The sequence below is a fragment of the Mytilus californianus genome, unplaced genomic scaffold (genome assembly GCF_021869535.1).
Source record: "Mytilus californianus isolate M0D057914Y unplaced genomic scaffold, xbMytCali1.0.p SCAF_10, whole genome shotgun sequence".
Taxonomy (NCBI): Eukaryota; Metazoa; Mollusca; class Bivalvia; order Mytilida; family Mytilidae; genus Mytilus; species Mytilus californianus.
Genome location: NW_026262582.1, coordinates 73,007,059 through 73,020,663, shown reverse-complemented (window position 1 = coordinate 73,020,663; position 13,605 = coordinate 73,007,059). Strand labels below are relative to the sequence as shown.

Below are 13,605 nucleotides of genomic sequence, written 5' to 3'. Positions count from 1 at the left end.
TCGGCAATTTGTCTCGGAAGTAACAATTATTTCTTAGTTACATTTTGCGGGTAAGGGAGCTACCATTTGATTTTTATGAGGGGGCTAGGATGAAATTTGAAAAAAAGGCAAGACAGAAGTTTTAAGTAAAAAAAAAAAGGCAGGATGAGCAACTTAGCAAAAAAAAAAAGGCAGGATGACAAATTATGTATAAAAAATCAGTTTAAACTATTAAAAAAAGGCAGGACCGAATAAAGTGAAAAATAAAAAGGCAGGACCGAGATTACAACTAAATAAAAATGCAGGACAATTTTTCATCCAAGCCCCCCCCCCCCCCCTAAAAATCAAATGGTAGCTCCCTAATCGAATGCCGTGCCAAACAATTGGGTTAGAGGGTCTGCTAGGGATAGCCGGGAGGCAGAAAACAAGCATATACATCTCTTTTGCTCTATAATATGAAGTGAAGGAAAGCAGACCACTAAATATGGATATTATAAAAATGAAATAAACCACCACGAATTAAGTTTTACCAAGGATAAGAAAATACCAAACTTCCCAAATTTTTAAAGATAAAAAGAATCTTAAAACCAAACTATGTGCAATCTCTACAAATCTTTTTAGACAGGTCGTTGGATTGCCGCTTCATTGACGCATCTGATCTTTTATTTATATTGTTAAAAATGGTCGTACTATTTCTTCCATATATACCAAAAAATATCCTTTTCTTCCGAATTTTGTACGTTTCGTCTCAAATGCTTTTGAACGAAATAAATAAAATTAAATATGCACCATATTTTATTCAGAAGGATGATTGCAACAATTAGTGTTGAACAAAATATAACAAACGTTCCAGCACTTCATGCCGAGGACATCTTTAAGCTCACTTTTTCACGGAGGCGTTTTTGTTCCACTCTGATGCAGGAATATGTGGCAATTACAAGTGACAACAACGCAACAGCTCCAATGCCGACGATTTCAAGGGTAGCAAGCTTCAGACGAGTATCCATTTTAAGGTCGCTTAGTTCCTGTTGTGATTGGTCTAGACGATCTTCCACGCGTTGTTCTAGACGTTGAATTTGGTATATTGGTGTTTTCACTCTCTCCTGATCTGCTATTAAAACAAAAGGAAAAATTTGAATATAAAGATTTGGAAAATGATGATTAAAACAAGCTGTAGAAAATCAGCTCTAATTATATTTTAAGGCAGGATCGACACAAAACAAATTTTATAATGCTAATTAGGCAAGATCGCGTGCGATTTAGCAAACTCTTTTGAATATTATCTTAATACGAGACATTGTTTTATTAGGTTATGATAATCATCCAGTTGTAAATAAACTAGCCTCCCAAAAAATATCAGGAAATTTTCGAAATTTTTAAGATTTGTTTTGAAACTTGCAATATTACTTTGCTCTTGGAATATTTCTCTTCGTTGAAAATTAAAGAAACTTTGCAGGTGTACTTTTTTTAAGGATAGCGTTTGATTTCCATGTAATCATTGAATCCCAAATGCATGAAAAATAGAAAATTTACACACCGAATGTCCCTATCTAAAATCCACGGTGGGAACCGAATCCCGAGGAAAAACTCTTTAGAGCAATTGTAAGTATAATCCGGATCCGATTCTTACGCAGGATTATGTTCCGTGGGAACCGGAACCAAATTTCACTTGCACACCATGTTTATGTCTCGTGTAAGGGTTAGCCGGGATTCGGATCCTACAGCGGATTTCGGATCGGAAAACCAGGTGCGATTTATAGACATTTGGTCTTAACTATTTTATACGTCCCTTTTTAGGTGTAAAAATTTAATAATGACCACACTTACCTAAGGAATCAGCTGATCGTTTGGTCCTCACGGAACAGGAAGACTAAAAGAGATATATCTAGGATTATGGAAGGCCGTTGCGGAATTTTATCATTTTTTTAATATCAATAAATATTAATAAATCATTATGAATTTCTAATATTAAAAAATGATTTTCTAATATTAAAAAATATTTATTAATATAATATTTTATATTAAAAAATGAATAATATTAAAAAATATTAAAAACAAATTTATTATACTATATTCACATCAAATGAATTTTTAATATTAATAAATAGGGAATAAACTCTACAACGGCTTGCTATATATTCCATTTTTCGTAAATATCAAATATCCAGTCTTAAAACAATATAAATCCAAATGGTTGGCAATTTATGCTGCACGTTTAATATTTCTTTTTGAACTTCATTGTAACGTAAATTTTAACAGTATTCTACCACCTTAAAACTTAAGTACATTAACTTAATCAAGGCATTTCTGTGGTTGGAATCTATCGACATGATCACCGAGGAATAAAAAATAACGAAGAATTGGTCCATAGTACACGGATGCCCCACTCGCACTATTATTTTCTATGTTCAGTGGACCGTGAAATTATGGTCAAAACTATAATTTGGCATTAAAATTGGAAAGATCATATCATCGGGAACATGTGTACTAAGTTTCAAGTTGATTGGACTTCAACTTCATCAAAAACTACCTTAACCAAAAACAAAAACCAGAAGCGGGACAGACGGACGGACGAACGAACACACAGACCGAAAAACATAATGCCCATAAATGGGGCATACAAAAATGAAGGGTCTGTGTGCTTGTTTTCGAGATATAAGCCATTGAAAATTTGGCGGGAAAAAATTCTCTAGATTTTTTATACATTTAACATTGGCACCTTTTTCTTTCAAAAACGATGAAAAAATAACAAGGATTTATGACATTTAAACTATATGCAATCAAATTATGGAAAGAAAAGTAGGGGTTAGTGGGCAAAATTTTGTAATGGCACTACATGGATAAAACCAGAGGATTACGAATATCTGGCAAAAATTCAAAAACAAGGAGCGAACATCCTGAATTTAAAAGAGTAACACAAGTTATAGTAAATTTAAAACCAAAACTTTCCGATATGATTTTTTTTTATTATTTTAAGCTAATATATGAATCATTTGTCCCTTTAACAATAATTTTAGTTGTAAATGCATTAAATGTCGATATTTTTTTTTTGTGACAAACACTTGTAAGACACCCCAAGGTTTAACCTGGGAACAGTATATCTAACAGGAAATGAATCCGATATGCTTTTCAGTATAAAATTGATAAAATCCCGAACTTTACGAAACTTAGCGAGATTTATGGATTTTGGAAGCGTCCGACTAAAAAACTATCGGAACAGCTCAATAAATTAACCACATAATTCCAAACGTTCAACAAATACAAGTTTTATAGTAGTAGATATATTTTGTCATATAAAATTACCAATATAAGTGATTAATTTGATGTGAAAGTGTTTTATAATGGTTTGTGAAATTCGCGGTTACTGGGAATGCCATTGGGGCCATTTTTTCATTACCCCGTTTGCATTCTGTACCCTTGTGATGAAATAAATGCGACTTTGACAAATTTGAAGTGACAGATTACAAGTTCGATACACTGGCATCACTTATTACTAATATATATGTTCCTGGTTTAACTTAGAACTGAAACGGTCACACATAAGAGCACATAACATAGCAGTTCTCATGAAAAGTGTTTGTGGTTGCTTACCACGTCACAAGAGGCGTTGCAAACTGTAAATGAACATTCGTAGGATACACCAGCTTGTTCTGAACTTTCCAACAACTTGAACAATTTGAAAAATGGACTTTTTGATATTTTGCCATCTGTTGTGAAACCTTTATTTGTTGGAATGATTGTTCCATCACCACATCTGAAAGAATTAAAGAGACTTGTTGAGTAAATTTAAAATGGCTTTTAATAATTTGTATCCATAGGATGTGCTGGTTTTGCATATTTGAAAAAAGTCTTTTCAGGTGTTGTCGACCAATAAACGATTTAGTTTGTAGAGGTCCGGACATTCGTCACGTCTGGCATCTCACGGTTCTTGCAATGGAATATTAATGTTATTACATGGCAATCTTGTCTTGCTGCAAGGAATGGAGGGTTTGCATGGGGTTTACAGAATAGAGAATAATGGATTAAAATCTACAAAAAATGAACCAATAAAAATGAAGAGTAGAGAAAATAAATCAACAAAATAAAGAATAAAAAATAATAGGGTGCTGTAATATAAAGAATGGAGAGTATTGGCCAACAAATATACAGAATAGAGAAAAATTATCTAATAAATAAATACTGAATGGAGACCCCCCCCCCCCCAGGGATGAGATTGAAATTCATTGATTTAAGCCATACCGGGAAATATCGTAAAGCACAATATTCCTTGAGTAAAATACTTTACTAGTTGGTGGTAAGTACTGAATATCTTTTGTCTAATGTAAAGCAACTATAGAAACTTCCTTTTGTTAACCAATCGACACCAAGATAAATTATGCTTAACCATTCGGCACCCAGGTAAATAAGGCTTGTTAACCATTCGGCACCCAGGTAAATAAGGCTCGTTAACCATTCGGCACCCAGGTAAATAAGGCTTGTTAACCATTCGGCACCCAGGTAAACAAGGCTCGTTAACCATTCGGCACCCAGGTAAATAAGGCATCATTTATGTTCATATAGATCATTTGAATCAGCTGAGGTCTGCTAAAAGAGTCTTTACAGCAAGTTTAGATTTTTTGAATTTAGAAAATAAATTCAACAGTATTTTAAGCTTTAGTCTTGAAAATCCCATTTATGATCATTTTTATGAAATTTGAATTAAAACAATACATTCCAACAGAATTGAGGCATTCTAAAGGATGAATTGTCGTCACCTCAACATTAATATACAGCGGAGAATGCAAACATTTAATATTGTCGATTTGAGTATAGATGGTTTGAATTGAACAATTTCGAGTTGGAATTATTTCGTACTCGGTCGGCAGGTGGGGGGCTAGGATGAAATTTGAAAAAAGGCAGGACAGGAGTTTTGAGTAAAAAAAAAGGCAGGATGAGCAACTTGGCCAAAAAAAAAAAAAGCCAGGATGGCTATTTAAAAAAAGTCAGGATAAACTAATAAAAAAAGGCAGGACCGAATAGAGTGAAAAATAAAAAGGCAGGACAGTGATTACAACTAAAAAAATGCCGGACACAATTTTTCATCCTAGCCCCCCCCCCCCCCCCCCCCATAAAAATGAAATGGTAGCTCCCTAAATCTGTATTTATTTTGAATTTCTAGAATTGATTTTAAATACTTACCCAGCTAGAAGAAATCTGTAATCCGTATTACGATCCTTGCTTATTGCCCTGCAATCGTATGGAACAACGCCATAGTATTGATCTGTAAAGTCATAAAAGAGAAAGTTTAGAATGTTCTAACAAGTATTGCGATTTTAATTTACAATTTAATTAATTTATTTTTAGTAAGGCTTGAGGTAAATGTTTTACACCTATGACATCAAATAATCATACATATCTCGATCTTAAAAATGAGTTCAAAATATGTTTGGGCCAAGAATTGCAAAAAAATTAGGAAACATCGTACACATTTAATGCTGCGTTCACACGTAATTCGAATTCGATTCGCATTAACTGATTCGAATTAGTTTAATTCGCATTAGAATCGTTTTACGTCCAAACGTTAATTCTAATTCGAATTGCAATACGCGTCAAATTTGCTTTACTGTCCGAACGACGTTAACTTTTAATTCGTATCAACAAAAACGGGTTTCTAATACGATTTGGTTAATGCGAATTAGCCAATTCGAATCAATTCGAATTAAAAAGGAAGAGTGTGTGAACGCGATTAGCGAATTCGATTCGCATTCGATTCGAATTCAATTCGAATTAAATGTACGTGTGAACTAGGCATAATTTTCAGTGTTAATTGTCATCAATAGACTATATTCATAATACCGGCTTTTAACTCCGGAGTAAATAATTTTTCCACAGGATACCTACCCTGAATGACATCAACTGTTGGAGAATATTGTTTAGTTTACTTCCACTGTAATGTTAAGTCTTACCGGTAGTGACAGTTAATTTCAACTGAACTTTTTTCGACATCGGAACTTTAGTAGCTGTTATCTTGTTACCAAGAACGTCGAATAATTCAAGGACTGCAGTTCCCGTATAATCATGGCCGAAAGATTCTATTACCTCGCTCTTTACAGGAATAAGGCTAAAAACAAGAATGTGTCAATAGTACACGTATGCCCCACTCACACTATCATTTTCAATGTTCAGTGGACCGTGAAATTGGGGTAAAAACTCTAATTTGGCATTAGAATAAAAAAGAATATATCATAGGAAACATGTGTACTAAGTTTCAAATTGATTGGACTTCAACTTCATCAAAAACTGCCTTAACCAAAAACTTTAATCTGAAGCGGGACAGACGGACGGACGAACGAACGAACGAACCGACGCACAGACCAGAAAACATAATGCCCCTCTACTATCGTAGGTGGGGCATAAAAAGACGAGTGGGAATAAGAACTCATGCCAGGTTTGGTCGGTTTGTGCTCAGCTTTTCAGGCAAATTTGATATTTGGGTTTTTGATTTCATCCCCTTTACCATAGAGTAAACATGTAATTGGCAGATATCGTGACCTTGCAAGACGCATGTCAAGGAATAAAATTACAAGAGGTATGTTCGACAGCTTTAATTTTGAGGGCATTTAATTACATTTTACAAGATAATGTACGCACCGACCATTCAACTTTTCTGAGGAAAAAGGGGGGAGTGACATGAGAAATTGATACGATTCTAAATTCTTTGAAAAAAAAAGTTTCAGAAGTGAAATAAAATCAATACTTTCCATTGAACATTGTGGGGTATGAAAAAATATTACACATCAGGTCAAATCAAATTAGTACAAATTATGTCATATCAAAAGCGTTGAAGTCGAAAACAATTATTTCCTTAAGAATAAAACTAATACTACTGACCACCAAACATGAATAATCGGGTGCTTTACTGAATTGAAGTGAGTACTCAAAAGTCCCAACTGTACGGGGTTCGTGCAGGTTTTACTCTAAAATTAAAATTATTGACAGGAATTGGGAGTTTGTCCTTCAGTAAAGCTCCAATTGTAACAGGTTCATGCACGTTGTAACAGGTTCATGCACGTGTTTACTAATGTGCTTTTTCAAAGATAAACATTTGTACGTAAATAAATTTAAAACACTTACTGTTCGTCTATATCTTTGTTCTCCAAAACTTTAGTTTTGTTTCCTTCGGCAATGCAGGAAATTGTGTAAGTTTCAAATTCATTCATCAATGTGCCGTTCTTAAATCCCCAGAAGACTTGCAACACGGCAGAGTAGAAATTTGACCTGCCTGATGGTGTCTAATAAAAAAAGAAAGTAAATGGTCAATGTCTGTAGTAACAGAATGCAGTGCTGAATCTAAAGTGTACTGAAGTATATGATCCTAAAAGTTGCAAAATGTAGCTCGAGATTCACAATAACGATATTGTCCGATTTTAGCCAAATGTCCGCACTTTTTCTTTCTGTATTCCCTTTAGTTTATTCCCGCTTATCCTCAGATTCTTTATATTTTACCACCAAATTTCTTCTTTTTTTTTGTATATTTCCCTATTTTTTGTCAATTTCCATTCTATAAATCCAATCGAGATCCTCTAATAACAGCTTTGCTATTAGCAAGATAAAAATAAGATTTGGAATAATTGCCAACGAGACACCTATCCTGAGACCCGAACTATGTAATTGTTACAGGCAAGACAGCAAGTTATTACAAATTGTTTTTTGTGTAAACAAGTGGTTAAAAAAAATAACATCTTGAAATATTTGTTCGATGTTTGAACATGCAACTATGCACGTCTACTTACATTGAATTTACACGGACAGCTAGAGTCTGAATCGTTTGAGTAACACAGCCTGAGGCTGGTTTCAGTATTGGTTTCATCAATTGGATCTAGTTGCACGAGGCCATCTTGACACTTGACCTGTGCCTGGACATATAGATCGGATTTGATGGTGACGTTAGCTCCGGTTCCAGCATAGTGTTGACCAGCGGTCGTCATCTTCTCGCCACACGATTGAGAAACTAACATAAAATACAACGAATGAAATATAAATAGAAAGTGAAAATATGAAAATTAGAAAGTTAAAATCTGCAGCTAAAATGAAGTCACTATTATACAATTGAATTATATGGAGATAAAATGCAATTAAAACAAGATTATATACAACAATCTGTTTCTTAATCGAGATAACAGACAAACCTTACATTTTTGTTTCAAAAGATAATCGCAAGCGGATTTTGTAACATTTGGAATATTGTCTGTACACAAGTATACTCAAGTTTGAGTAACAATTCTTTGAAAATATTTTTTTTAATATTTGTTCAAATTAGGAAAAAAAACGACATTTTTTTCTGTATATTTATCCATTTAAAAAAAAATCAGTGATTTCTTCATAATAATTGGTACAAATAATTGCCATAGAAAATCAAGCCAAATGTCGTTTTAAAAAAAAAGGGGTCCATATACTTGTTTTCAGGCTAAAGAGTAAAATCAGTCGAAAAATAACATTTTACGTTAGAAACGTCATTACCTCCCCCGTACAAATGTAATGGCATCTTATGCATTTAAAACCTTGATATAATAGTGTTTCAGGACCAAGTTAATTATCCATAAAATTAACAAAAACAGCCAGCGCATCGTTACAAATTATCAAATTTAAATTATATCTTTAAATTCTTGTGTGAATAAATGTTACTTACCATCCAAAATGTAACCTTCTGGTACAGAAGATCTGGCAGCAACCTAGAAATACACTCACAGTATTAATTGACCAAGTCTGTAAACAGACTATTTGTATTGACCGAGCCACGAGGTTCAAATTTAAATGCATGTATTAGCTTGTTAATGGCCAGTTTCCGTTATTCTGGTTTAAAGGTTTTCCTTTCAAAGTTATCTCTTACCCCCTTTGTTCTAGATTGTTTTTTTGTATATATTTTTTTGATAAAATACATCTTCGTTTTGCGTTAATCCTGACCGCCACATTCACGTACACAATTGCTTCCCCGGCGATCAGAAAATCGCAATAGCTCTAAATAAGTTCTAGTCACAGAACACACACATTTAACATAAAAGGCACTTTTCAACACAATAAAACAAATTACAAATTTTATATTAGAAATATTTCCTCTGTTTAGTTGGTTAATAAAAATTTATCAAGAAATGGGTGTTTTCATAATGGTCCTGTTATAACTCCTCGGAGGTTGTTATGTCCCTCGGCGTTGCCTCGTACCATTACAGACATCCTCGGCCATTATTACAGACCTTTGGACATATAACAGGACCATTATGAAAACAATCAATATTACAATAAAATCTTTATTTTTTCATAGCTTTTGAAAGAAAAATGTACCAATGTTAAATGTATGAAAAATCAAGAGAGAATCATGTATAAAAAATCAAGAGAGAATCATTTCCCGACAACTTTTCAATGGCTAATAAAACTCTTGATTTTGTTTTAAACTTCGATTTATTTGCTAGGAAGTTGGGTAAAAGTTCCGAGAAAAGTCGACTACCATGCATATTTTAATAAAATTCCCGGTCATGTTAATGAAATTTTAAAACAAAATGGCTTAGAGTTAGTTGCCTTGTTTTTGTTTTAATATAGATACTATTCTCTTTGCGGTTTTAGTTCCGTATGGTCAACATTGATACGAATATGGTTTTGAAATCTAATTCATGATCATGTAAATTGATGAAGGCATGTAGAGATAAGATAAGTTAAAATCTAAAATAGACAAAGTTCATACACACATACATGCAATATGTATAACAAAATTAACTTACTGCTAGCAGTAGACAGGTCAAGAACTGTAAGATGAACATTGTTAAGACTAAAAAAGAAACAAGTCAATACAATACAATACAATACAATATTTTTATTGTCAATCAAGGACGCCCTAAGAGAGCAGTATAATTACAAACAATTTATTACAATGATTATTATTAATTCGTAATGATATATAATGACAAAATAAAGAATAGAGAAAAAATAAACACAAAAGAAAAAGCAAAACCCCAGATATGTATATATATTTAACATATAGAAATGTTGAGGCATATTCAAGTCATATAGTAATATACAATTTAAGTAAGTTCCTGGTAAACAATACACACAGGAGAGGGAATGACAAGGGGAGTTTATGGTCCATTTCCCCACAAGTTTATATTCTTATACAGTCATATAGCCTTTGTATAGACACATTTGAATGCGAAAATGTTGAATTATGGGTATTTTTTGCCAGCAACGTGATTTCTTTGTGGTCGGACACAGATTGAAAATTAAATGTTATGTTCAAAATCTGGAAACCTAACGCCATGAAAATTGAAAGAACAAAAGATAAGACAAATCGCAGAAATTAAAAACACGAGGGTCTGGATTTGGTGGCATGTTGTACTCATTTAGGTTTCAGCGGATTTCTTATACATTTTGTACTTATTGCCCAATTTTGGTCATTTTGTCTATAGGCCTGTTTTTATACTCAAACTAGTTACTGGTTAAAAACAACCTGAGACATGTTTAAGCTTAAACAATAAACATGTTTAAAGGGAGAAAAAAAAGTGCAACGGTTAAGGAAAAATGTTTAAGCTATAAACCATTTTGAAAATATCTAATACATGCTTTTAATCCCGGTTGAAATGTTCTTTAACCATTTAATCGCATGGTTAAGACCGACCCATAAAAAAACTGTTAACCATAAAAATGTTTAAAACCAGGTTAATTAATGGTTCAGAATAAAAAAAACAGGCCTAAAATTTTTTATTTGTATGCCCATTATTTTTTATTCTGCAAACCCCATCCAGACCCTTACAATGGTCATCTTGTACATTATAGAGGGAGTACGTTGAATTTTAAACGATTATAAGCCCTGCATACAGTGTTGAAATCGACTTTGTTTTAAAAAAATTAAATGAAATAAACTTTATTTCCGATCTTTGTAACAGTATGCACTTTTATCAAATTTTGGCCAAACAAGTACACCAGTGCAAAAATATATGGTACATTTCATATGTATATATATAAACAATGCGCAAGGATTCCGCTAAGATTAAAAATAAGTTCTTGATATTGAATAAATACAACATCACATGCAGGTCTACGAGTTGATACACGTTATTTCATCTATTTAGTAGATAAATTTTACTGCAAGTAAAGTAATGAATGAGTGATGGATTTATCCTAGGAGAAATTTTTCTTTAAAAGTTCTTGTAATGAAAACATGTGTTGCTTAACATTAACTCAGTATATTATTTTCTTTTGGTAGCTTTCTAATCATTTTGAAATAAGAGAATGCCACCGAAGTTTAGCCCTATAGCATACGACTTCGCATTTCTATTCTATGCTTTTAGGATGATAGTTTGCTTTATTGAAAAAATAGTCATGAGATATGGCCATTTTCTAATACATCTTTCCGCCATGACTTCAGTGTGGACAGAAAACGACTCGTTACATATACCAGAACGCCATAAGGGAGCTACCATTTGATTTTTATGGGGGGGGGCTAGGATGAAAAATTTTGTCCTGCATTTTTTTTAGTTGTAATCTCTGTCCTGCCTTTTTATTTTTCACTCTATTCGGTCCTGCCTTTTTTTTTAAAATTTATCCTGACTTTTTTTTACCTAAATTGTCATCCTGACTTTTTTTTTGCAAGTATCCCATCCTGCCTTTTTTTTACTTAAAAATCCTGTCCTGCCTATTTTTTCAAATTTCATCCTAGCCCCCATAAAAATCAAATGGTAGCTCCCTAAAAGCAGTTTAATAATCTGGTTTCTTGAAGTACGGTAAAAAATGCCCATTATTGTACAATATTCACTCATATTGCATTTTAGATTAAACAACAGATACACTTCGAAACACAAATCTTGAAATTCATACAATTTTAGGTTAACCGAGATCTAAAACTTCACATTGTAATCGAATAACTTCCCGTGGCATTTCATAAACGCGAAATAAAATCATAGTACCGAGGAATAACTTGATTAAAATCAAAATCAAATGGAAGATTATTAGATATATGCTGAATTGAATAAATTAAAGCATATTTCTGCACGTGTTGCCAACACTAAATCCGGTATAGTAAACATCTTCCAAAATCTTATAAAATCGAATTTCGAAGATTTGATAATCTAAAATAGACATGTACCCAATCATAAATTTATCTTGCAATTTCTATAAACCCTATTACACTGATTTTTCAAATAGGAAAAGCACCCTTTTTGTAAAATATTCACAAATATTACAAATGAAAATTGATGGCATTACCAGCAGGGTGTATAAGTTCGAAATTTACATTAAAAATGGACAGATGAAATGTACTTACGTGATGTCTGGTACTGTCCAGCTCCTTCCGATTAGTGTGGTTTACAACAGGCAACCCTCGTGTTTTATAGTACAACCAGTAACCGGATCTTGAGGTCCACGTGTGGCGCGAAAGTAAGATAACCGTTCGATATATTTATCATGAGAGGAGATCGCTGATTGTTATTTTTCAATGATTCCACCAATCACGTGCTCAGCTTCCATTGAGACAACCGAGGCAGTTAAAAAAAAAAAAATATAAAAATAAAAATAAGTTTGTACGTAATATTTTTACTAGTTTCCGCATAGTGCAGAAGACTCTGGCTAGACTTATAATTCATACACATTGTTTAGAGCTACAGCTGTATTGCACTTCCCGGATTTTTTTTTCAACTAATGACATTGGTTGGATATAATTATTCGGGGGGGGGGGGGAGGGATTTTAACGCTGAACCTAAAAGAATATCGGAGTCGAAGAAATATACACTGAGTTGAATAACTGATTTAAAACACTTTATTTGCTAATTATCAGATGTAGAACCTGAATTTTAAAAGGGGACCACCAGGAGCCCCAAACTAGGCAACGTTAGTAATAGAGCATGTAAAAAGTCTATCTATTAACCATATATGTAGCACCATAAGGGGCCGGGCACCCTGCTCTCTCCCCCCTCCCTAGTTCCACAAATCATACATATTTACATTAACATAGCAATGAACAAAGTTTTAACAAACACAATGGCAGAATGCTATCACGTAATGCTATACAAGATTTATGGGAACTTTTGGCTGATGTTGCCTCGTTTTCGCATTTCAAGGGACTGTACATGCTTTGTCAAGTTACAAACGGCCTGCAAAATTTAATATTTGTTGAATTTGTAACAATCTTGTCAAATAAAATAGTTCTCTAGTGATTATTACTTTTGCAATAAAGAAAAAAAGAATATTCCAATGGAAACTCGTAGAAGTGGCATCAAATGGTCTAATTAGTTTATCTACTGCGTCACTAGCCTGTCAATACTATCAGGGGCGGATCAAGCCATTTATAAAAGGGGGGTTCCTAACCCAGGATAAAGAGGGGGTCCAACTATATGTCCCCATTCAAATGCATTGATCGTCAAAAAAAAGGGGGGTTCCAACCCCCGGACCCCCCCCCCCCTGGATCCGCCACCGACTATCATGGACTGGACCCGAGTCTCGAAAATATTAGGCAATGACGTCACGTATCAATGGAGCAACGTCGCGCGTTGATGTCCATCTACGTCAATGTAACCATACAACCGAACAACTATATATCACAAAGTTTTCTACGCGTAAAATAGTTTTACTTTCTATTTCATTTTATTTCAGATTCATAAACAAAAA

The 13,605-nt window shown here is 33.6% G+C and overlaps 1 protein-coding gene across 2 annotated transcripts; it reads right to left on the bottom strand.

Moving 5' to 3' along the window:
- Nucleotides 1-756: 756 nt before the first annotated feature.
- Nucleotides 757-12,371, bottom strand: LOC127718499 (vitelline envelope sperm lysin receptor-like). 2 transcript variants are annotated; one of them, XM_052224551.1, is made up of 10 exons: nucleotides 12,266-12,371; nucleotides 9,732-9,778; nucleotides 8,648-8,690; nucleotides 7,752-7,969; nucleotides 7,093-7,250; nucleotides 5,925-6,079; nucleotides 5,158-5,239; nucleotides 3,571-3,733; nucleotides 1,807-1,849; nucleotides 757-1,090 (listed from the first exon to the last, which is right to left on the bottom strand). In XM_052224551.1, exons 2-10 carry the CDS (start codon nucleotides 9,768-9,770, stop codon nucleotides 837-839), a joined length of 1,155 nt encoding a protein of 384 aa, XP_052080511.1. In that variant the 5' UTR covers nucleotides 9,771-9,778; nucleotides 12,266-12,371; the 3' UTR covers nucleotides 757-836. The 2 variants fall into 2 exon arrangements, with proteins under 2 accessions (XP_052080511.1, XP_052080512.1); XM_052224552.1 differs by having other exon boundaries at nucleotides 757-1,087.
- Nucleotides 12,372-13,605: the final 1,234 nt, after the last annotated feature.